This window comes from Vanessa cardui, chromosome 25 (genome assembly GCF_905220365.1).
Source record: "Vanessa cardui chromosome 25, ilVanCard2.1, whole genome shotgun sequence".
Classification (NCBI taxonomy): Eukaryota; Metazoa; Arthropoda; class Insecta; order Lepidoptera; family Nymphalidae; genus Vanessa; species Vanessa cardui.
The window spans coordinates 6,091,543-6,117,858 of record NC_061147.1 but is presented as its reverse complement, the minus strand read 5'-3'; the positions used below and the strand labels follow the sequence as shown (position 1 = coordinate 6,117,858).

The 26,316-nt window shown below is 33.3% G+C and overlaps 1 protein-coding gene across 3 annotated transcripts in view; it reads left to right on the top strand.

Annotated features, from left to right (window-relative positions):
• LOC124540478 (endothelin-converting enzyme homolog) overlaps window positions 1-25,915 on the top strand; it is a 74,417-nt gene extending 48,502 nt beyond the window's left edge. For 2 of the 3 annotated variants that reach the window (XM_047118083.1, XM_047118082.1), the window contains 13 exons: window positions 16,183-16,348; window positions 18,617-18,829; window positions 19,648-19,861; window positions 20,204-20,276; window positions 20,606-20,926; window positions 21,058-21,155; window positions 21,652-21,815; window positions 22,383-22,565; window positions 23,116-23,277; window positions 23,792-23,981; window positions 24,472-24,602; window positions 24,738-24,877; window positions 25,292-25,915. In XM_047118083.1, the coding sequence (XP_046974039.1) occupies window positions 16,183-16,348; window positions 18,617-18,829; window positions 19,648-19,861; window positions 20,204-20,276; window positions 20,606-20,926; window positions 21,058-21,155; window positions 21,652-21,815; window positions 22,383-22,565; window positions 23,116-23,277; window positions 23,792-23,981; window positions 24,472-24,602; window positions 24,738-24,877; window positions 25,292-25,468 (2,232 nt within the window). In that variant the 3' untranslated portion in view covers window positions 25,469-25,915. Of the gene's footprint in view, window positions 1-4,888; window positions 4,972-16,182; window positions 16,349-18,616; window positions 18,830-19,647; window positions 19,862-20,203; window positions 20,277-20,605; window positions 20,927-21,057; window positions 21,156-21,651; window positions 21,816-22,382; window positions 22,566-23,115; window positions 23,278-23,791; window positions 23,982-24,471; window positions 24,603-24,737; window positions 24,878-25,291 lie in introns of those variants that run through there. The other variant, XM_047118084.1, reaches the window with a different exon arrangement.
• Window positions 25,916-26,316: the final 401 nt, after the last annotated feature.

The window sequence follows — 26,316 nt, the reverse complement described above, 5'->3', positions numbered from 1 at the left end:
ATTGAAGTGACAGAAATGATTAACTACTGTTTTTCTTATCGTTTTAATTAACATGTAACATTGAATTTAATTAAACTCATTATTTAATTTAATTAATCTAAATACCACTCACCGATTTGTCACGCAATCTAAGAAAACTATAACACTAAAAACTTGAAAATTTACCAGTAGGTTTCTTTTAGGGTGTAGATTTCTGCTAAGAATTGTATGTGACTCCACCCTTAGGGGGTATAGCGTTCTTAGAAGTATGTATTTTATAATTTCACGTGAATAAAGCCGCAGGATTAGCGAGTTTTGAAGTACATACATGATGAATGAGTGTTAAAAAGTCTATGTATACGTTAATTTACTTTTGGTTAATGTATTTGCTCGTAATATAATTTGTGTACTCACATAATAACGACAACTCGTTCAGTCAGCATAAGCAAAGAGGTTGGTCACGATTTGAAATAAAAATATTTTTTTACAAAAAGAGTATAGATGGTTCAGTGATTGGAATTGGATACTTTAACCGAAGATTATGAATGCGAATCATTGAAATGGCATTGTTTAAAATTCATATTATGAGGATACCTAATAGGAGGAAGCAGAGTGGTGGAATACACTCCGAAGCTCCTTAAAGTGAAATTATAGCCTAGAAGTATGAAATTAAATATTAACAGACTAATCCTTTAAAATAAAAAGGTCTTAAAATGTTAAGAATAACAATATGTGTAATACTTTGTTGCTAAATAATCAACATGCAGTCGTAGTGACAAGCGTTCAGTTTCACAGGATGCACCATTAGGACGCAACTACTGTCTTTAAGTGGACTCCCAACATCTGCCGAGAATATTTTAAGTTGTCTCCTCGCAGTTGACGCTGTAGAGGCCATTAGAGCCAACAATAGTTATTTTTTAAAACAAATAGTTTTCCCATCGTAAAATGACAAGAATTTGACGTAAAATAATAGCAAAATCTCTTCTGTGAACAACAAATACAAGATGTTGCTATGATTTTATAACAGGCGCTTAGCAAAAAAAAAATAATATGGTGTATATTTCCCCCATCTTACCCCTTTCTCCATCTCCTGTAACTTTTTGAACTATTACTCAAATTTGACCTTGAAATTGAACTCTTATGATGCTGAAAAAAACGCTTTAGCTTTATATAAGGGTAATATGTAACTATATAGAGAATATCTCTACATAGTATAAAACAAAGTCGCTTTTTCTGTCCCTATGTCCCTTTGTACGCTTAAATCTCTAAAACTACGCAACGGATTTTGATGCGGTTTTTTTTTAATAGATAGTGTGATTCAAGGGGAAGGTATGTGTATATAATACATGAACAATATAGTAAAGAAACACTGATAATTTTAGAAGTGATTAGTTGCAATGCGATGTCGTTAATAAATAAATTTTGTAGTATATTTAGTATCAGTACTGCACCCGTGCGAAGCCGGGCGGGTCGCTAGTGTTTAACAAAATTGCTATATAGCTCAATGAAAAAGTATAATTAACTAGTTATCGAACGCGGCTTCACTCGCGTTTTAGGTTGATTGTCATGTGGTAGGCAAAAAACGTAGTCTGTTACGTTCCTTGAAGTTAAAGTTACCTTCAAATCTAATTACATCAAATTCGGTTCATTGGTTTAGATGTGAAAAAGCGCCAGACACACAGACAGAGTTACTTTCCCATTTGATTATATTAATATAGAAGTAATTTTCATAGTAATACATGAAAATATACGAATATGTAGTTGCACAGGCTTGCAATCCCAACCAAGTTATGGGCAGGATTTCGGGGCCTATAAATCACCACTAAGCTATCAGGGCTGTAATGGTGTAATAATGAACCATTAAAAGACTTCTTTGAAGATGGATTGTTGCTTCATTAATCAATTAAAAGTAAGCACAGCACGGGTCAATGAACCCGTTTTCACACTTGATTAAATATTACTTCTTAAACGTTAACAAAGAATATTACTCATTCAGCTTTAAATTTTTTTCGCAGAGAAATATACTCAATAGCTAGAAATAGAGATTATAAATGTAAACGATGTTTTCCTTCACCGCCGAGCACGAGATGAATTATAAACACAAATTAAGGACATATTAGGTTGGGGAAAAAGTCTTTTCGCATATAGTATGTATGAACTTGTAATAAAATCTCTTTGGCTATACCATTTGTATCTGGCTGGTTTTGATATCATTAAAAAGTTTTAATTTTAAAGAAGGCACTTCCAAATTCAAATTAGGAATTTGTGTGATTTTCATTTGTTTTTGTTGTTGTTAAAATGAGTGAATCTAAAGAAGAAATTCGATACATTTTAAAATTTTACTATAAAAAAGGTAAAAATGCAACTCAAGCCGCGAAAAAAATTTGTGATGTTTATGGACCTAATGCAGTATCTGTGAGAGTAGCGCAAGTTTGGTTTAAGCGTTTTCAAGCCGGAAATTTTGATATCAAAGATGCATCTCGCTCTGGTCGCCCTGTTACGGACAAAATTGATGCCATTTTTGAAAAAGTGGAGCAAGATCGGCATATTAGTAGTTACGATCTAGCTGAAGAACTGGCAATTGACCACAAAACGGTTTTGACTCATTTGAATAAAGCTGGGTACACAAAAAAGCTCGATATATGGGTGCCTCATGAACTCACTGAAAGAAACCTAATGAACCGTGTACTCATTTGTGATTCTTTATTACGACGTAATGAAACCGAACCATTACATACGACAAGAACGTGCGAAAAAGATCGTGGTCAAAGGCCGGTTAAGCTTCACAGACTGTGGCAAAACCCGGATTAACTCGCAACAAGGAAATGCTGTGTGTATGGTGGGATTGGAAGGGCATCATTCATTATGAGCCGTTACCGCCCGGCAGGACCATCGATTCAGAACTGTATTGCGAACAATTGATGAGATTGAAGCAAGAAATTGAGAGAAAGCGGCCAGAATTGATCAACAGAAGGGGTGTGGTTTTTCACCACGACAACGCTAGACCTCACACATCTTTAGCCACTCAACAATAAATTACGAGAGTTTGGCTGGGAGGTATTAATGCATCCGCCGTATAGTTCTGACCTTGCACCTTCAGATTTTCATCTGTTTCGGTCTCTGCAGAATTCCTTAGGCAGTGTCAGGTTAACATCACGAGAGGACTGCCAAAACCGCTTGTCGCAGTTTTTCGATCAGAAGCCCCAAAATTTTTACAGCAATGGGATCATGTCACTACCAACAAGATGGCAAAAAGTTATGGAACAAAATGGCACCTACACACTTTAGTCAAATGTAAATAAACTATAAAAAAAACTTTTTGAATTTTCATATAAAATACGAAGAAACTTTTTGCCCAACCTATTATATAGAGTGGTGCTTGCCTGGGTTTGAACCCGCAATCATCGGTTAAGATGCACGCGTCCTTACCACTTCCACTGGGCCATCAGATGGCTCTTACACAAGCCCTGTAGCTAAGTAAATAACTATAATAATAATTTGTAATATGTTTGAATATATTTAAATATTTAACTTTGTTTTTATAATTATAATACACCGAAGTCAGTACAAGTATTCCATTAGTGTAATAGAAGGTGTAGATAATATATTACACTGTAATGCTTCTATGTCTTCATACAATACACCAATAAAATTCAAATATAAAGTGCGCATTTAGTTTTATGACGTACGAAGTGACCGTAGGATAAATTTATCAGTATGTAAGGTTTTTTTTTGTTATGATTTTGATATTGATTTTAGCCGTCTGTAGATGACAATTACAAATATCTATACTCTTATATAGGCGGAAGTTGCTCTGTCAGTCTGTCTGTCATACCGAACCAAAATTAATGAATTAGGCTACTTTTCAATACCTAACACCTGACGAGAGATACACAATCACAAGATACTTAATAAATAAATAAATATTGGACAACTTCACATACGTAATGTATGTGATCTGATCCCAATGTAAGTAGCTAAAGAATGTGTGTTATGCAAGAAGTAATGACGGAACCACACACACCCAGACCCGTTTTTTTCTTTCTCGCTGGAAAAACGCTTCACGCGCTTCCCCCACGTGATAGAAAGTGGGGGGGTGTGTGGGACTCCCCGGTTTCCTGGACGTCGAGTGCACCCAGGTCCACCGAGTTTACCCACTAAAAAACCAGCGGTACCCTCTCCGTCTTTCGGCGGACGCCACGGGATCGCTTACGCATACTACCGTGACGCCCTGACGGTCGGCCCGCCTATGCGGGTCTCCAACACCTAGAGGGGATTCCCGGGGTCCAAACCCAGATCCAAGAAAACATAGAAAATGAATGAAATTTATCAATATCGACTCGGCCGGGAATCGAACCAGGGACCTCGGAGTGGCGTACACATTAAAATCGGTGTACACATTATTCGACCACGGGGGTCGTCAGTATCCGCATGCACTCCTTATTTGGTAAACGCGCTATATTCTGTTCAATATGTTATGACCTTATTATTATAAATTACACTAGCTCGATCGCACATTTAATTGATACAAAGTAATGTTATTTTATACGTGATATTGATATATACATATATAGTTGATGATATATGTTTTAATTATAAGCTATTGTCTTATACAATTCTAGTCCAGAGAACCGAGATGGCGACGAGACTGCAACTCGGTTCAAGTCCAGGCAAGCACAACTGTGTTTTCATGAGCTCAGATTCATATTCTGTTAACTGTGGTTAGTAATAATTATTTTAATATAAATATATAAATTATTTTTTTATACAAACCTCCTTACGTCAAAACTGATATACTCACTTTTTACACATATTTTAGTCTGTGACGGTCCACACCTAAACATTTCAATAGCTGTTTATTGGGCTACAATAGGATAACAACTATCCGATGATCGGATTTAGTACCTCAGTTACCTTCTAAGCAAATACAAGTGACATAATATATATACAAGTGACGCAAGGAAGGATAAACTAATTTCTATGACAATAACGGTTTGTTTAATTTTGATATTCCATATTTAAACGCTATTATTCGAATTCTCTAGTTTTCTTATTAGTTTAAACTAAGAACTCCTTTCTATTGTTTAAATTACTTTAATTATTTATAAAATTACATTTAAACATAATTTAATTAATTTATGAATTATACTTATCTATGTGATGTGTTGTAACACCCACGCAATTTTTGTTATCGATATTTTTTCAATAGCCCGCCAAAATTCCTTAAACCTTTTTCCATAGATAATAAATATTAACACAATCAGCCAATTAAAAAATTAACGTTCGATTCGATCGATTTTAATTTATGATTCGAAATAAAAAGTTATTCATATTCCAAATTTAAATATTACAAATAACTATTATTTGTTTACATTAGATCCAGGGCCGTAGCCAGGATTTCATTTCGGGGGGGGTTCGTGCTCCAGGAAAAAAACAACAGGTTTTTTTAAAATAAGCATAAGTAGGTATATTAAAATTAGACATAATTTATACACATGTATTTAAAAGACAACCGATGGTTTATTTTATGTTATAGAGGGCAAACGAGCATGAGGCTCACCTGATGGAAAATGATTACCATCGCCCATGGACATCTGTGGGGCTTGCAGGTGCGTTACCGGCCTTTAAGGAAGGAGTAAGCTCTTTTTTTTAAGGTTATGAAATCGTATCGGTTCGGAAAAAGCGTCGGCGAATGCTGGTGCAACAGAGTGGTTGTGCAAGGTAGAAAATGTTTTAAAAATCATGATGTTGTGGATTTTCGAACATTATGGTGGTGCGGGTGAAACTTGACGAGAAATTTTGACGAGATATCCGAAGGTGAGATTCCGCAGCCGGGATTAATCCAAACAATGCGTCCGAACATTTTCCGTGAAATATTCGAAAGTAGAAGATGCAGTGTGATCTAACATCTCTACGCAAAGCTAAAGGATCAAGCAGGTCGAAAAGGGCTTGATCGTCAATAATTCGAGCCGCACTGCGTTGGATACGGACAAATGGAAGAAGCTGGTGTTGGGGAGCACCCGCCCAAAGTGAAATACTGTCATGGCTTGCTGAGCACACCGAGCTTTTTTGATGCCAATTTGGCTTTGCGTTCCAATTGACCGCGGAACTGAACGAGGCTCGAAATATCCACGTCAAGTATTCCAATACTAGCTGTGGTGGCTATTGGAATCTTCTGAAATCGTAGAGATACGCGGAAATGGTAATTTTTAGCAGCTAATGCGCAAACTTGCCTCTCTTTGGGGTTGAAGTGGACTAATTTCAGCCAGGGGGTCCGAAACTACTAAGTGAGCCTAAGGGACTACTAAGGGAGAGTACTTCCCCGCCATCAGATATTTTAATAGCAAAATAGCAATCATAAATGGCCTAAGCTTAGCCGGCCCCAGTTAGAGACTTTGTTTAATGAAGACTCGATTTCAGACACAAGTTTGTTCCGGTTTTCTCCGAAGTTTTCCCGAGAAATATTAGCCCGGCCGGTGTATAAGGTGTCTACAGTACTGTCATCTGGATAGCAGTTAATGTTACAGATTTGCAACTATTCACTGATATGCAGAAGAAACAGAGTGGGTGATAGAACGCAGCCTTGTGCAACACAGGCAATAACGAATTTTAAATCAGAACATGCGCCATATGACGACTTTAAAGTTCCGATCAACCAAAAAGCTGGTGATCCAATTGCATATTTTCCCGGTAAGCCCGTAGGAAGGGAGCTTCGAAAGAAGCGCTTTGTGCCATACGCTATCGAAAGCCTTCGTTATGTCCAGACTGGCCGTCAATGCCTCCCACTTGCTCTCAACTGCTTCCGCCCATCTATGACTAAGGTAATCTAGAAGATCACTGGCTGAACGACCCCGGTGGAAACGAAACATGGAGGATTGGCCTACAATTGGACGGGTTTGGGCGGTTGCTCTTTTTAGGGATAGGATGCACCAAAGTAGTGTTCCAGGAGTTCGGCTGCTTTCGTAGTCGGCGACTATTCGTCAGGGACTTCTTCGTGAGGATAGTAAGGATAGGATTCTACATTATACACTGTAGAACATGATGTGTGTGCTACACAAAATGTCTTATTTATAACTTAGCTATTGAACTGTTTCTGTTCCTAAATGTTATTTTAAATTTCTATGAAGTAAGTTTTTTTTCATTGGTTGTTATTTTTAGTTAAGGTTTGAGGGAATTTTAAAGAGCGACCTTTAGTACGAATTCGTTTTTGTTCGACTACGAATTTCCACCAGCGTCCTTTCTGATTATTTTATTTCGATTGATTTGAAATCATTTCCTTCTTTTTATAAATTTTTGGAAAGCTAAGAAAGCGGTTATGTTTTTAAAATAATCTGCTTGCCAAGATTTATTATAATGATTTTTTTTTAGTTTTTAAGGCATTTTTGAGGAATAAAATCAAAAAAATATTGAAATAATTTTCGATTCCCGTCTCGCATTTTTAAATTTGGACCGATAAATATTGAGAAATATCCAGTGTTTATAAAGCAAAAGAAAAAAAATAGATTTTAATGATGCTTTTTTTAAATAAATTGAAAAAAGCTCAAAAACATGATAAGTCAAAAATGGTTCACTTTTGGATTATGCTTATGGGGGTTAAAATTATTGCAAATAGTCACTCCTATCACCTCTTAACGGATGTACGTCGAATTACCAATAACCCTGTACATAGAATGTATCAGAAATTTTACAATCTGTCTTACACATTTCAAACTGTAACGGCACTCTGTAAAAGGTTTATCTTCTTTAGTATCTAAAATTACGAACGTGACATTATGACATCAAAAATTAGTATCTTAATAAAATGTGAATAAGGGTATGATTATATTGCCTCTAGTCTTTGCGTAAAATGATTCATTTTGTTTAGATTTATTGTAGTATCTAGACAAAACGGCTTAATTTTCTGAAGAAATCAATAAATACTTACATTTTGTATGTTTAATTAGCGCAAAATATTTTTTTGATAATACGATAGCGGTTAGTGAAAAAATTTCGGGGGGGGTTTGAACCCCCAAAACCCCCGCCTGCCTACGGCCATGATTAGATCAATATACATATCTTAATTGTCATAGACGCATATTATCTTATATCCAGCTAATTCCAGACATATCTAGATATATCTAGTTTTCTAATTAGAAATTAATATGCTGTATATAAAGATATTATGTTATATGATACAATTATAGTATGTTGATATTTCTCCGTTTTGTTTTGTAGCAACTGTTAGTATATAGCTCTGCAACTGTAATATTAATCAAATAATACCTAATATAAAAATTTCGATTGTGATTTGCTCATAAATGAACATAGATAACGAATTAAAATTTAAAAAAAAATTGTTTTGTGTAAACTTATTTTTTTAGTTGTGTATATAATTAGTCATATTTTCCCGCCAAGCAGAAATACTTAATATTATTGTTTTTCTATTTATATAATGGCGAGTTAGCCAGTTTAATAGCAGGAACACCCACCAACAACACTGAGTTTTGATTGCACACCTTGGGAATGAGATGATCGCCTACAGGCTGTTTTAAATAACATAATAAAAGAAAATTAATCCTAAAGTACTTATATGTATAAGTATGTATTAATATTAAAAAAAAAACTTCGCGTTGGGGGACCGCTCCCAATTAATTAGTGTCACATGCTTACCTATCTCATCTTTTATCTAACACTTATTATTATTTGGTACAATAGCGCTCGGCCCCCCAACGCGAAGTTTTTTTTGTATAATAATACATACTTATACATATAAGTACTTTAGGATTATTTTTCTTTTATTTTTTTTTTACTTTTTAAAGGAAGCTTATGTTTTTTGTGGCGGGGGTTTATGAAATTTTTAATTTATTTTTAATTTTATACTTTTTAAAGGTAAACATCCTTATAATATATCTGGTTAAGTTTTAAATACGTAGGTTCCTTTCGATTTAAAACATGTAAATTAAGATTAAATTTTAAGGCCAATCTTGTTCTTTTTTATTTTACTTACTAATTAATATTTCTTGTTTCTAATTTTTTTTTAAATAATTTTATTTAATTACTGATGTTTTTTGTGATGTACAAGTCATAACCTTTCATTTGATACCCCACTTGAGCATATTTGCAGACATTCGGTTTTTCTTCCCCACTTTAACCTCCCATAACTTTTAAACGGCTAAACCGATTTTCATCAAACATGTCTAAGAACATTCGCCCGTAAAACACCTATAATAAAAAAAAAAACTAAATTGAAATCGGTTCATTCGTTCGGGAGCTATGATGCCGCAGACACCCCTCTTTTTGCGTCGGGGGTTAAAAAATAAGTTTATTATCATTGTACATACAACATTAGTTTAAAAGATAAATATATATTCCTTTAAGTTTCTTTCGCCGATTCTTCTCAGTTTCGAGGACAGGCATTCCGATTCGGTGCTCGATTTTTGACTATTAATAAGCAAGTGTAGTCACTTCTATATTGAATAAATATTTGACTTCTACTTCCCTCTAACTAAAGAACTAACTTATTCAGCATTATATACCTGTATTACATATTGCGAGTATATTGTCCTTGATCTAGTGAATCAGTAACGAAATATATAACGCATATAGTAATATACTTAATCTAATACAAAGACGCAAGCGATCGGACTTTGTTTAATACTATTTATAGAATGATAAAGGGAGCAACTGTTTCTATTTGAATGTGACTTGATCGTATATAATTTGACCTTGTTCGTAATTTACTCATTATAAACATAAGAGTATTATAAACGATAGCTTTTTTATATGTAGAATTATGGACAACTCGGTGGTAGGTGGTAGAGCTTTGTGCAAGCCAGCCTGGGTAGGTTAACAGCTGTGTTCCAGTTTGAAGGGTGAAGTGAGTCAGTTTGGCACAAGTGATATAAAACCTGAATTCTTTCGATTGGTGGCATATATATTTTCACAGCCATTGTCTATGAATGCTGGTGACCACTTACTAATAAGTAGCTACTAATTTGGTAGTCCGCTTACCTATATAATAAAAAAGTTACCCTAAATTGTTGAGTTTGTGTGAGAATACTTAAATGATATGAACTAGAATTGTTTATAGAAATCTTGTGGGATATAATAACAAATTACTTTCAATAATGCTATTTAAAACCGTATATCGTAAAAAGAGCTATATCTCTTAAAACGAGAAAGAGAGGAAAATTGTGTTCAAACTAAAATAAATAATACATGTTACCGTAAAATTTTTATGTCTGTTATTTGTAATAAATCAATCTATTTCATATATTTTTAAATTCTTATGTTTATAATGGAAATTAAATAGACTTGTTATTTTTAAACAATAATCGTTCATAATTTTCCGATAGTTTACAATACGCCTAAGATTTATTGTAAACTGACGTTCCGGTAACACATGTAAGAAATCAAATTTAGAAATATCAATACCGATACGCGTGAAATAGTGGTAAAAATGCAAACTGCCTGTCCCCGTTCGAAAATAATTTGTATTCCTTGGGCGAAAATAAAACCAGCTTTCCTTCTACAAAAATAAACCTTGCATATTTAGGTATTATCGGTAGTGTAAAATAAATTATGATATTTGATAAAAATTAAAACATAAGTAGAAGTATATTTAAATATTTTGATTTTGATCATTTGTCAGTCCACCTACATATGTCTAAAAAAAGATTGTATATTTTTGAGAGGTTTAATTATCAACATAGCTTACCTTAACGGATTTTGTGGGATTGCTAACATCTCTCCCATATTACGCACTAGTATCATTTCTTGATAATATATTCATTGATACTATTCGACTTAACTAGATATATCCAATTTACTCGGTGGTAGGGCTTTGTGCAAGCCCGTCTGGGTAGGTACCACCCACTCATCAGTTATTCTACCGCCAAATAACAGTACTCAGTATTGTTGTGTTCCAGTTTGAAGGGTGAGTTAGCCAGTGTAACTACAGGCACAAGGGACGTAACATCTTAGATCCCAAGGTTGGTGGCACATTGACGATGTAAGGAATAGTTAATATTTCTTACAGCGTCATTGTCTATGGGTGATGGTGACCACTTACCATCAGGTGGCCTATATGCTCGTCCTCCAACCTATACCATAAAAAAAACTTTAATTTCGAAAAAAACCTATAATCCTAATGTCATAATGAATATCTTAGTTTTTATTCCAGACCATTAATGTCGCGTCAATATCAAAGGTATTTTTTTTGTCTTTACTGCTCTTCAGATTACATGAGCCACGAGCACGCTTCAACAATCAAAAGAAAGAAGCGATACGAGTCCCTTGATTGACCCAGTATGTTACTGTAGGGTTTTCTTAGCTGACACCGACTCCAAATATAGCAATAATTTATAACTTCATTATATAATCGTAAATCGACTTTTAAGTAGTCTAATATTTTTCATTTCATTTTATTTAGGAGGACTCTAAAAAATATGTTGAATACGCAAATTTTTTTATTACTTTTTAGTGCATATTTATTTGTTTCAAATAGTGTTTTGTTTGAAGTCGGTTTTTCTTTTTGTTAAAATTTTTATTTATTTTTTGATTTTAAGTGAAGCTGATGTAGACCAAACATTTTTTTTTAGTATGGATAGATTAAGCGTGCCGTTTATATGAGTCAGAAACTACTTCGAGGGCAATTTCAAAAGAAACTTGTGAATAAAGCAAAAATAGACCTTCGTAAATGCGGATATAATAAATGCTGCATAAACTACAAGGTATATCACCCTCGAAATAGCTGTAATCGACCTCAGTAAAATTTTTTTTGCAAAACGTCTAATATATATAAGACTAAGAAATTCTGCCCCAAATCGCAACCTATTTGAACCGTTTAGGAGTTCCATCACTGCATAATGTAAAATGAAGTAGCTTTCTGTCCTTATATCTTTAAAACTACGCAACGGATTTTCATGCGCTTTTTTTTAATGGATAGTGTAATTTAAGGGGAAGGTTTGTGTATATAATACATGAACACCATAGCAACACTGATAATTTTAGAAGTTTGCAATGTTTTGTCGTAAATATATTAAACAAATTCTGTAGTATATTTAGTATCAATATTGCACCCGTGCGAAGCCGGGGCGGGTCGCTAGTTGATTATAATATTCGACTGTGACAATTACATGAATCCTATGCTCAGAACCTTACCAAACTTTGACCAAATTTGACCCTTGAAGTATATTTTTTATAATAAAAAAAGAATCATCAAAATTGGTTAACGTGATTTTCAGTTATTCACCTATTTGTCGCGCATATACATAATGCAAATTTAAGACTTATGTCGTTTTCATACGGATATCATCATCGGAAAAAAATAAAATTAAAATGGGACCCCACGGGAAGCAATACCTTTCAAACAAAAAAAAATTATCAAAATCGGTCCACCCAGTAAAAAGTTATGAGGTAACAAACATAAAAAAAGAAAAAAATATATAAAAAACATACAGACGAATTGATAACCTCCTCCTTTTTGAAGTCGGTTAAAAAGGGTATACCTATAAAGCATCACTATTTGACATACAGAGCTGTCAGTAACGCTACACGCGGTAGATACAGTGTGGATCACTTAATGACGATTTGTGATCTACAACGAATACTTAATTACGATCGGTTCAGAGAGAATTTGCTTATTGAATTTATTGATGTTCTATTAAGAATATTATTTTAATTAATAGCGCAATTATTAACATTAATTAAAATAATTAAAACATTTACATAATAGTTAAGTATAAACTGCAATATTTATTACAAATGGGTACTGTTCATCGTCTAGTTTATATGTTTTTCAAAGAAATAAGACTAATTTATGATTATATTATCTACAATAGTTATTATCTTAGAACAAATGACAAATTTAATATAAAACGAGTTATACAACATTGTAAATCTATACATTGTACAAAACAAAGTCGCTTACCGCTGTATGCTTCTTTAAAATTACGCAACAGATTTTAATGCGGTATTTTTTAATGGAATGGTTGATTTGAGAGGAAGTTTTCTGTATATAATACATTGACAATATAGTAAAGAGACGCTGCAAATTTTATATTTTACATTTCATTCTCTATTATATTTAGTATCAGCACTGCACTGCAAAGCTGGGCTGGGTCGCTAACAACAACAGCAACAAAAACAGCCTGTAAATTTACCACTGCTGGGCTAGGGCCACCTCTCCCTTTGAGGAAAAGGTGTGGAACATATTCACCACGCTGTTCTAATACGGGTTGGTGGAATACACATGTGGCAGAATTTCCATGAAATTTGACACGTGCAGGTTTCCTCACGATGTTTTTCTTCACCGCCTTGCACGAGATGAATTATAAACACAAATTAAGAAAACACATATGAATATTCAATAGTGCTTGCTTGGATGAACCCGCAATCATCGGTTAAGATGCACTCGTTCTAACCACTGGCCCATCTCTGCTGTATCTAACGTCTATTGAAGTTTAGGGGTAGAATAACATCTAAATATTCTTCTTATGACAGGGTTATTTGCCCCACGGTATGTTTACGGGCCGTTTTAGAACGCAGAATAAACAGCAACATTAAATTTAGACTGCAAAGTGACCTACACAACATTTTATGTGCTGTAACGAATCTTTTGATCTTGTTTACAGCGCATTCGGTCAAGTTTAAGGCGATTGCCATCACGTAATCGATAAAAATTATTTTTTACATATTACATAATTCAAATTAATGAATGTATTATTATTATTTTAATAGTAATCAATATTCAATATTAATTAGATAAGTAAGTATTGATATAACATCATTTAATAGATCTTAAGGTGACGAACCTTTTCTTACTCTGACTATACATCAGATTGTTTTTAACAGACATTTTTAACTTTGCCGTTTCGTAAATTCAAATCAATTCGAATCGAATCGAAAGATATTATAGATGATAAAAAAGCGTGGAATTAATACCTGTCGATTTCCAAGTAGGATACATTACACACATATATATGACTGTATTTTTTAAATGTTTAAAAAGAGTAACTACTGAATTTCTTGTCGGTTCTTCTCGGTAGAATTTACTTTCCGAACCGGTGGTAGCTTCACTTAATAGTTAAATGACGATTCTAAAGTGCTTATAAAAACCTACTTGAATAAAGTTTATTTTGATCTTTTTTAAAGTTACGAGTAAAGTTTCTTTGCAGTTGTTACTATAAATCTGTAGATCATTCACGTTATTTTTTTTAATTGAGGGAGTAAGACGTTATTCATACTGATATTATGCTACGGTAATTAATAAATATTTATTTAGTAATATAGGTTTAGGTTTATAGACATTTATTCTCAAAAAGACAAAAGTCGCTTACATGAGAATACACAGAAAAAGTAAGGTAACATTTGTGCTCGTCTTAAAACAACTAGCCATTCAACGCATTAGTTTGTTATTGTTCAAATAATCATTTTAAATAACTATAATAATACAATATCAAATTATACTATTATTATTATTCAAAATGATTGTGATTTAATGTAATTAGCCAATTTGGTCTTAAATGCGTTGAATGTCTTTACATTTTTTATGTGAGCAGGTATTTTATTATAAAGTTGTGCTCCTTCATATGTAAGGGTTTTTTTACTGTGTGCTGTTCTAGTTTTAGGTAATACAAGGAAGCTAGCTCGTCGGGTGCTACGTTTAATATGTTCCTTTACTTTGGTAAATTTTATATTAATATATATAATATAATAGAAAATAATAGGTAATATAATAGAACAGATGTACATAGGTATAAGTTCATTTATACTAAAAGTCTCTGTGCCTTTAAAATGAAAGAACAATAGGATAAAGGAATCTCGAAGTGGCGAATTACTAAGGAACGAAACCACTTACCATTAATTAAGTTGATTAAGAATTTATTTTAAACTAAGGACATTTTTACGTAAATAATTAAAAGACGCGACTGCCCTGAATGAATAATGGATTAAATTTAAAATAGTGCTTTGTGGATTCTAACGATACGCCGTAAATCAAAATTCTGGGGGGAGAGGTGTTGTGACGTCATTCTTAAAATAATAAAAATATTTATTCAAATAATTTCCGAGACACTGACACTACTAAATCTTAGATTTTCATTTTTCAATATACCTACTTAAAAAAGAAAATAAATTTTGAATTTGCCTTTTTTATACGGGAATAATCCTTATGTATTGTATGTGGTATTTTGTATACGTAACGTGTACAGTAAAAAGCAATTGTTTTAATATTAAAAGCAAACATTCCAATTATATTATACGTATAGATACACTAAACTAAACCGACCTCCGTGGTCAAGTGATGTGTACACCGATTTTCATGGCTACGCCACTCCGAGGTCCCGGGTTCGATTCCCGGCTGAGTCAATGTATATTATCATTAGTTTTCTATGTTGTCTTGGGTCTTGGTGTTTGTACCGTCGTTACTTTTGATTTTCCATAATACAAGTGTTTTATCTACTTACATTGGGATCAGAGTAATGTATGTGATGTTGTCTCAAACCTTTAGGAATTATGCACCTTTCTCAAGAGTCACTCCGTTGAAAAACCGTCTGAAATCTGTTCGGTAGTTTTCGAGTTAATCACATTCAGACAGACAGACGTAGTAGACTTGATTTCTTTTATAAAATAGTACTTACCTGCGGGTTCGCTCGCGTTTTAGGTGATTGTCATGTGTTAGACAAAAAAGAGGCTTATCTGTTATTCTTTAGAGTTCATATTTGCTTACTTAATTTCATTCAGTGGTCTTGTGAAAGAGCGCCACACAGAGACAGAGTTAATTTCAGATATGTAATATTAGTATTATAGATAGTAATGATATAATACTAATATTATTAATGTGAAGTTATAGATAGTATGAGAGCTGAGATGGCCCTTTGGTTAGAACGCGTGCATCATAACCCATGATTTCGGGTTCAAATCCAGGCAAGCACCACTATATATATGTGCTTAATTTGTGTTAATAATTCATCTCGTGCTCGGCGGTGAAGGAAACCATCGTTACGAAACCTGCATGTGTCTAATTTCATCGAAATTCTGCCACATGTGCTTTCCACCAACCCGCATTGGAACAGCGCGTTGGTATATGTTCCAAACCCCTTAATGGAAGAGGAGGCCTTATCCCAGGGGGAAATTTACAGGCTGTAACTTTACTTTTTTTTACTAGATAGTAATGATTGAGCATATAGAACTGTATCTAATTACAATATTTCCTTGTTACAGGGCGTCTCGTTTATAGGATGGCATCAGAGAACCAAACTGGAGAGAGTGCTTCTCGTAACGACTGCCATCCTTCTCGTTGCTGTTCTACTGACTGTATCTGTTCTGCTGACCCTACGCGGTCCGTCGTATATTCCAGTACCGCCGTGCTACCAACCTGAACATAAAGGTGAGATCTTAAACCTGTATTTGTTCAAATATTTAGCGGTTAAATGTTTTATTTCGAACTAGCTGCCCGCCCCGGCTTCGCACGGGTGGACACTGGTGGGCTAAAGGCCTCCTCTCCGTTTGAGAAGAAGGTTTGGAACATATTCCACCAAGCTGTTCCAATGCGGGTTGGTGGAATACACATGTGGCAGAATTTCTATGAAATTTGTCACATGCAGGTTTCCTCACGATGTTTTCCTTAACCGCTGAGCACGAGATGAATTATAAAGACAAATTAAGCACATGAATCAGCGGTGCTTGCCTGGGTTTGAACCCGCAATCATCGGTTAAGATGCACGCGTTCTAACCACTGGGCCATCTCGACTCTTATGTTTGTATATATCACGAAAATATACCTAATTGAGATCGAAAGAAAACAACAATATAGTTTATTGTGTCGTAAAGCGAAGCTAAGTGAAACGTAATCGAGCCTCGGGGGTGTTACGAAGGTCATCGCAGTCTCGACGTCCCAGTGTTTATGAGATCACGTTACACGAAAATTTAGAGCTGTTTGTATTCAGATATGGTAATACCTAAAGTTCATTTCAATTCAATTTGTCAAAATGTCCGACAAACATTGCATTTGTTTTGTAACGGGCTGAGGACCGTGTGGAATTCTATTTTTGAATTTAAATTTAAATGAATACATAGGTACATAATTTTTATTTTATTTTATTTATTTGGCAAACAAACAATTATATAATTCCTAAATAAATATTTCACATAAAAATAACTCTAATCAATAAAATTCCTATAGAAATATTTCAAATACAGAGACAGAATAAATAATGTGTATTAATTAAAATGTGTATATTAAAGAAAATAAGAATAACACTGAAATAGATAATAAAAATATCTTAAAGTTGGAGTTGTGAATATAAATTAAACAAATGTTTTGATTCAGTTGTTTAACTTATGTAGCGAATTAAGAAAAATAAAAGACAAATATCTCACTATTCCTGAAAAAATAAGCATAACTATGTTGTATTTCAATGAATTACTTTTAAGTGTTAAAATCTTTTTGTAATCGAATTAGAAGTTTTAGAGTTTACTTGATTCCAATCGTTGAAAATTGACTAAGTAATTAACATCCAAATACACGAACCTTTCGTGTTTCTATTTTTTATGACAGTTACATAAGTTAGATTGATTCTATTTTATTAACATGTAATTATATTGGTACTAACCGAAACGGCGGTTTTGCTCGCGCTATCGATAAAACTTTATAGCGCATCATATCATAGAACTCAGACTATCAAAACAACAAACTCCATCTAAATCGGTACAGAAATTTTAGCGTGAAGAAATAACAGACAATTATTCGCATTTATGATATTTGCAGATGTAATTGGTCATTGTTATATCTTATATCGATTCATTGGACCCAACCCATCAAATGCCGAGCCCAACTTTATAGCTATTTTATTACAAATGTTAACCAATTGACCCAAAAGATAGACTAGTGCGGAGTTGGTGACAACGCCCACAGTTTTAAAAATGATTTAATAACATTAAATGTTCAGAAATAATGCTACCAGAATTGTAAACAAAGAATGGATGAAAGTTGTTATAAGCAATGTATTTGGATCATTCTATTGCCTGTATAGTTCGCCTAAATATTAAGCTTGTGTAGGATCGTTGAGCAAACATTTCTTTATTACCTCATATTTCATTTTATACTGCCTTAGCTATCTATAAAGTAACAATGCACAGTAAACATTTTTCCTGCGTTTATAACGAATATATGGGTTTTTTTTTATGTGTAATAGGTAGGGAAGCTGGCCAACACACATGATGTGATCATTTCAGTCTTTAGATAAGAGAAACATTGTAGGCATAACACAAAACTTATAAATGGAATACATATACCAAGTATTGAATACTAAGTATTATTGCTTAGCGGTAGTGATATTGCTGTTATGAATGAGTACTACCTACCTAATAAGCTCAATAAATATCGATAGACATGCAGCGTTTTTTTAATTAGTTGTTAATTAAAAGCGATACTTTGCCATTTTTATTTACTCTGTAAACAGTAAGCCGGTAAAATAATTAGCTTATAAAATGTTGAAACCAGAACGGCCATAAATTACGTCATTAAGTCAAAAATGTCCAAAAATGTTTTGAAATTTTTGGCGCCCAAACATAAATACTCATTAAACAATCACTATGAATATTAAAATGCTAACGCATATAAATTGGAGTAACGGATAATTTGAAATCTTTACAGAAGAGAGCAGCGTATGTTTGTCTAGCTCTTGTATCTACACGGCGAGTGAAGTTATCAGAGCCCTTGACGAAACCCAGGATCCTTGTGAAGACTTCTACGACTTCGCATGCGGAGGTTGGATCAGAAACAACCCGATACCCGAGGGTAAATCCAGTTGGGGAATCTTCAGTAAGATCGAACTTCAGAATCAACTTATCATCAGATCTGCAATAGGTAATGGATTGATGATTTACATGTCATAAAAATATTCGCAAAATTTATTAAGTATTTTATACACAATATTCATTAAAGAAGGAAAAGTATGCTCAAAAGAATATCATATCAAATCAAATCTGTCTGTGTCACATCAAATTCTATTAAAGATATATTAATCGTTATAGTGTGATAGTGTGAGCAGCACACTTGAAAAATGTCTCCTTAAATGGAAACAAAGCCTTTGGGCATGTAGGATTCCACTTTACCGTGTCGCTATTACTTTAAAACTAAACAATATTTTACTTTATTTTATTAGCATATTGTGTACCAGTAATATTATAAAAATATTATATATACTACATGGCATACGAATTAACATTTTACATGCAAAATTTGTTAAATATTTTCTTACTTTATTATGATACATTTCGACTCACGGTGGTTTATTTTTATAGAATTAGATACTCATTGCAAATTTGCTTGTCACACCAAAGATCATCAGAAAAAAACTTAGCAAAAATGTCGTAGCATATTTTGTTCAATGTAACATAGTTATAAGGCTTATAATGGAATTGCACATGCGTAAAAAGGTTGGTACGGTATTGATTTAAAGTATTCACGCAAACTTTGCCTTTTTGACGAATATTTTACAGGTGATATTCCTTTACATTATTTTTTAGGAAATGTTGATTGTATTGTTATGTATATCAATGTTGTTTATTTTTGTTAGTACTAAAGGTATATATAACATTTTAAATTATTTTATATAAGTAATGGTAACAAGGAAAATTTAGATAAAAAATATAATAAAACTCAAAAATTATTCGTTATTGCAGAAAAAGTCAACATAACTGATCCGTCAGACGCAGAAGCAAAAGCGCGTGTTTATTATGACGCGTGTATAGATACGAACGAAACAATAGAGAAATTGGGAGAGAAGCCGCTGGTGAATATTATAAAGAAATTAGGCGGTTGGCACATACTACCGAACACTTTGATCAAACAGCATAAATGGGACTTACAGAAGTTGCTTCAAGACGTGCAGAACACGTAAGACAAAATACAATACTTCCTTCACATTTACTCCCAAAACTAATATCAGTGGATTTAAATTGCAGACTTAAATCTAAGTAACGCATAATATTGTGTGTACTGTCTATATGCGTTTAGTAACGAGCGGTAATTCTAATATATCAAACAGACTCTCCAATTGTATTATATATATAGATAACGATCAATGACTTTTAGTATAGGTTGCTATAGTAAATTTACGATCCATGGATATTTAATGTGAAATTTTAGTTTTAAAGATATTCACAGGAACAAACATTCTTTTCACTTTATTAGAAAACAGTGGTTTATGTTGTTTTATTGATAAATTGACGTTTTCAGGTACAACTTGGGTGGACTTTTCAATTGGGCTGTTACAGAGGATGACAGGAATTCGTCTAAACACGTCATCGTTGTAAGTTATTTTTACTAAGACATTTTTAATGTCCAAATTCAAAATTTTCAAATTCGCATTTGACAGACAATGGAAAACGAAAAAACGAATGCTTTCAATAGTAAAATACGTCTAGTCCACTTTTTCGAACGGTCCAGTTGTTTTGCCAATAACATCTGTGTTTGTCTGACTTTACTGGTGGTAAAGGTATTATAATTATACACAAAATGGACCTAACATTTGTAATCCCATGGAAGATGTACATGAATGGCAAAAGAGTCCAATATCATAAGATTGTCTAATTGCTTGTTACCTTCTTAAAATAAAGATATACTTCTTTAAATTCACAGCTCGATCAAGGAGGTTTAAATCTACCCACACGAGACAATTATCTCAACAGGACTGCACATAAGAAAGTTCTCGACGCATACTTAGACTACATGACCAGAATTTGTGTTCTACTGGGAGCCAATAAAACCGAAGCACGCGTACAGATGAACAAAGTAATACTATTCGAATCCGAATTAGCTAATATAACTATCCCAGCAGAGGATAGAAGGGATGAAGAAGGATTGTACAATCCGTATACAGTGAAACAGTGGCAGAAAGAGGCACCATTCCTGAATTGGTCCATGTTTTTCAACGATGCCTTCAAACTTGTCAACAGAAGTGTAAGTTCATTGTACATTATGGACTTTGAAATTTTTAGCGAGACTACTCCAGAATAGAGGCGTTTATTGCCCCATAAAATGTTAAGGAATAAGGCTTTAATACACTTTATTACACAACTGTTTTTTTACAGATACCTGATAATGAAAGAATAGTTGTATACGCTCCAGAATATTTTAAAAATCTAACAAGAATTTTGAGAAAATACAGTAAAACGGAGGAAGACCAAAAGTAAGTTAAAATAATGTGTACAATTCTTCAAATCATCCTTTTAATTTGAAAATTATGTGAAGATACTTTCATTTGACGACCTCCATGGTCGAGTGGTGTGTACACCGGTTTTCATGGTTACGCCACTCCTAGGTCCAGGGTTCGATTCCTGGCCGAGTCGATGTAGATTACCATTAGTTTTCTATGTTGTCTTGGGTCTGGGTGTTTGTGGTACCGTCGTTACTTCTGATTTTCCAAAACACAAGTGTTTCAGCTACTTACATTGGGATCAGAGTAATGTATGTGATGTTGTCTCATATTTATTTATTTGTTATTATTGTTATTTAAAATCATAACGTATCAGCCCAGAGTGCCTAAAATTATCCTTTAATAACTGTAGAATATTTTCAGAATCGTTGAATATTTACAAATATATGCTTGTTTTAGGCATGAGGTACAATTTAGTTATACTAAACAAGATATATATAATTATTAACTATTTTTTTTTGTATTTCAGAACTCTCACAAGCTACATGATGTGGCAGGTGTCTAGATCTCTCTCTACCTATTTGTCGAAGTCCTTCCGAGATGCCACCAAAATTCTAAGGAAGGCCCTCTTTGGTTCTGAAGGCACGGAGGAATCTTGGCGTTACTGTGTTACGGATACTAATAATGCCATTGGTAAACCTTGCTACACTTTTATAAGAGTGAAATATTGATCTAAATATACACAAATAAAAACACAACATCAACTTATTTTCTGTTAAAATAAAACTAGCTATAACGGATTTGATTCGCGTATATATCGCGCACGTGGTCACGGGTAGACTGCCTACCCGTGACCACGAACGCTGTAAAGTGCTCGAAACGTCGGGATGTTAAAAATAATTAATATACGCGATTCAAATCCGTTATAGCTAGTTTTATTTCAATGTGTAATCGCCAAAATTTAAGACAACATTATTTTCTGTTAGTCTGATGTGCAAGACAAAATCAGACTTGTTTTTACATTATTCTTTAAGCTTAGCTTTGTTTTCATTCTCATTCAATATTTTTATAGTATTACAATTAGTTCGTCCACTATTTATAAAAAGCCCTCGTCTTAATATTTATTTTAATCTTAAAGATAAAGTTTATATAAATATGGACTGAATATTTCAGCTAAATACACCTCCAGAGGTTTTTCTCAATGCTAATAAAAGTATTGTACATACGATGTGTTTTAATTTTGTGAAATATTTATTTTAGGTTTCGCCGTGGGCGCAATGTTCGTCCGCGAAGTATTTCATGGAGAAGCTAAGACACAGGGTGAAATAATGATAGATAACATACGAGCAGCTTTTAAAAAACATCTCAAAGATCTCGATTGGATGGACGCTGAAACTAGAGAGGCAGCTGAAACGAAAGCTGATGCTATTACTGACATGATAGGTACTAATTTAAACTATTCTTATAAGAACTAGCGCGCACTGGTGATTTTTGTCACGGTGACTGTAAAGTGTTTGTCATTGTCACGTCACGTTTCCAAATTGGAGTGCGCTCATTAATAGAGACAGTGACAAAACATTTTCGAAATCGAAGTGTCATTTGCCACTATGGATTTCGAAGAGACGGTGGTTCTCTGTGAACTCTTGAGACTCGGCAGAAAAAGACTTTAATTTTCACGTGAATATCTGAATACTCTTTCAATTTTTTATCATAAAGAGCTGGTCTGTGAAATGTCACCCAATTGTCACGTCGTAACGTGCGCGCATCTCCATACATATTCATGGACTCGACAAGAGTGACGAAACAGTCACCGTGACAAAAATCACCAGCGCGCGCTAGTTCTAACATAACACGTATAATTATTTATGGCAATCTTTTATAAAGAGACAATAGTCATAACAATACAATATACAGTCCAATGAACATTGGAGCAACAGCTTCTAGTAACAATTGTATTGTAAAGATGGAATGTACTAAAAATGTAAATTTTTAGGTTTCCCAGACTACATATTAAACAAAGAAGATTTAGACAAACAGTACGAAGAGTTGGAAGTCAAGCCTAACGAATACTTCGCCAATAATATCGCTTTCAATGTATTTAGTCTTAAACACGACCTCAGTAAATTGGATCAGCCTGTCAATAAAACCAAATGGGGTAAATATTATAATAATATCTAGCTATTTCTTAAATTAAGTGAGAAACGAGCCAACTCATGGCATGGCACTGGCGTTGCGTGAAATGTAAACCAAGCTATGTCTCCAATCTTAAATTTATCCTTATCCCTTGTAAGTAACCACTGGTTCGCGCACCAAGTACAAGCTTGGGGCGATAAATATCAAATGTCCACCTATCGCCACGGGCGGTGAATGGACTGACTTACTGACTGACTGACTGACTAGAAAAGTACACAAATGTTTTCAATAACGGATTACGATTTATTCTGTCGTTGCTGTTACCCAATGAGTTCAAGCGCAATTAACGACCACAGTTTTTAATACCTCAAATTTCCAACTTTGGGATTGCTACTAAGAATTTCAAAAGAAAAAATTAAAACTTGTTTATCTTAGAACCTTCAGGACTTATCGTTTTTTTCAGTGAGCCAAAACCCAAAAAGAACAAACATTATTGGTTCCTGTTCATGATTTGTTATAAGCGCTTTTTATTATAGGAATGACCCCATCCACTGTCAACGCATATTACACACCAACGAAGAATCAAATAGTATTTCCAGCTGGTATCCTACAGCTACCGTTCTATGATGGCGATAACCCGAAAAGTGTCAATTATGGCGCTATGGGCGTTGTTATGGGACACGAATTGACTCACGCTTTCGACGACCAAGGGCGGGAGTATGATAGGTAAATTTGTGGCAATAAACATTTATTAAATCTCACATGTTTTAAGTATAGAAAGGAGTTTTTATTTTGCTAATAAAACAATCGAATTTATTTATCGTACGAGTATGAATAACTACTTACTGATCAATTTTATTTAGTACATATTTATATATATCGCTCATCCAGAACGACACCGTCACAATTGCAAAAATCTCTAAAATGACTTTTTCATTCCAAATGGTAGTGTAATATTGTCAGAATTATTGTTTCAATAGTTTTTAATAGATGTCTATCAAAAACTATTATATTGTAACAATAATTCTAAAAAGTATGTACGAAATGAGATCGTTTGGAATGAAAAAGTCATTTTAGAGATTTTTGCAATTGTAACGATGTCGTTCTGGGTGAGCGATATGTAATCATTTAATGTTATTAATTCTTATCTATTTAGATAAGTTTTTATTGGTTTTGTTAAAGTTTACAGATCAATTATATCATATATTTTTTTTAGGTTTGGCAATCTTAACCGTTGGTGGAACAACGCAACTATTGGCAAATTTAAACATAGAACTGAATGCATTCAAGAACAGTACTCTAAATACAAGATGGAGGGACAGAATTTAAATGGCAAACAAACGCTCGGTAAATTACAATCCCATATAACAAAATTAGTATAGAACTTAAAGCATATTGACTAACACCAAAACAAATTAGAAAAGGGTTGATTGAATAATATTATAACTCACGTAAGCATTACATGAACATTTTAATTTACAGGTGAAAATATAGCAGACAACGGCGGTCTTAAAGCGTCATTCCACGCCTATCTTGAATACAGCAAGCACGCTAAAGTCAATCTAACATTACCTGGACTGAAATACAATCATCGTCAATTGTTCTTCATATCTTTTGCACAGGTAATATAATATATACGAATTTTACTAAAATTGATTTATCAAAACTTTCTCTTTGTACAGTACTTAATTTTCCTCATTTATACAGCCATTATAGAAAACTGGTCTCAATAATGAACCATGAGGTGCACCTACAATAACATCTTTATTAAAATCTTTCTTTTTTTTACGAGGCGAAGGTGTATAAATTGGTACTTGTAATATTAAAAAAAAATATTGGTAATTATTCAATATGGCAACAAAAATTAGGCAATTATTTTAATTATATTTAACTTAAATTATAAACATAATTAACAATCTCATACATGATCTCATGATATCTGACAATACGTCAAATAAAGTTATAATTCCGCGAAAGTTTAAAGTAAACGAATAAATTAAGAATTTAAAAAATAATCATTTTTAATAAATTTTCAGGTGTGGTGCTCAGCTATGACCAAAGAATCTACGAAGATGCAAATCGAAAAAGACGATCACACCATCGCCAAGTATAGAGTAATCGGACCGATATCGAACCTTCCAGACTTTTCGCGTGAGTTCAAATGTCCAGTAGGTTCGAAAATGAATCCTAAATACAAATGTGAAGTATGGTAAATTAACCATAAGCCATTATGTAAATAATGCTTCGGCTACGCTGATTACGTACAGTGTAATGCATACAAAATTTTAAAAGTTGAAAACATAGATTAGACAAAATTTAACAGATTACATATTATCGAAAATCATGTTGGAAATAGTATTTATTTAATCGTCAATTTCATATAAAAACCATTAATAAAGTGCCAAATGAATAATCTATGTTTCAATGAAGTAAAATTTTAATAGTGATTTGCGTGAGCTTAGCTATGTTAAAACGGGTATATTGTAGTTTGTAATGATGATTTATAATTAAGAACAAACAGCGACTAGTTTTGTCTATGGTTCGAAATAGATCTGAATGAAATGAGATCTGTGACAGATATGTCTATTAAAAACAACGTATAACCTTATCGTTGCTTTTTTAATTTGAGTTAGCCAATTGCTCGTTCCAAAAAAAACGTTTTTTTTCTTTTAGGCAATTTTTATCTTTTAATTTATCGACAGTTGTAACATAACATTTTTCTTTTTTTAATTTGGTAATGATTGATTCTATGAGAGATTACTGTTTGTACAGTCTACGTTAAATGAAAGCATTTAACTCAAGCCACCTTTTTTGGTATAGGATTTTGTATGTGAGATTAAACTTCAAATGATTGAAATTATATGATTTTTTTTTACTATCGAATCGGGCACCGCGCCGATTGTTAAGAATATAACATTTCAAATAAAATATATTTTTTAAATGTATTTATTTAATGTTTTATTAAATACAAATAAAAATCTTATACCAAATAGTAATCTCAAATGGATACAGGTAATAATCGAATGTTTTAAAACTGCTAGTATTTCTTTGTTTTTTTTTT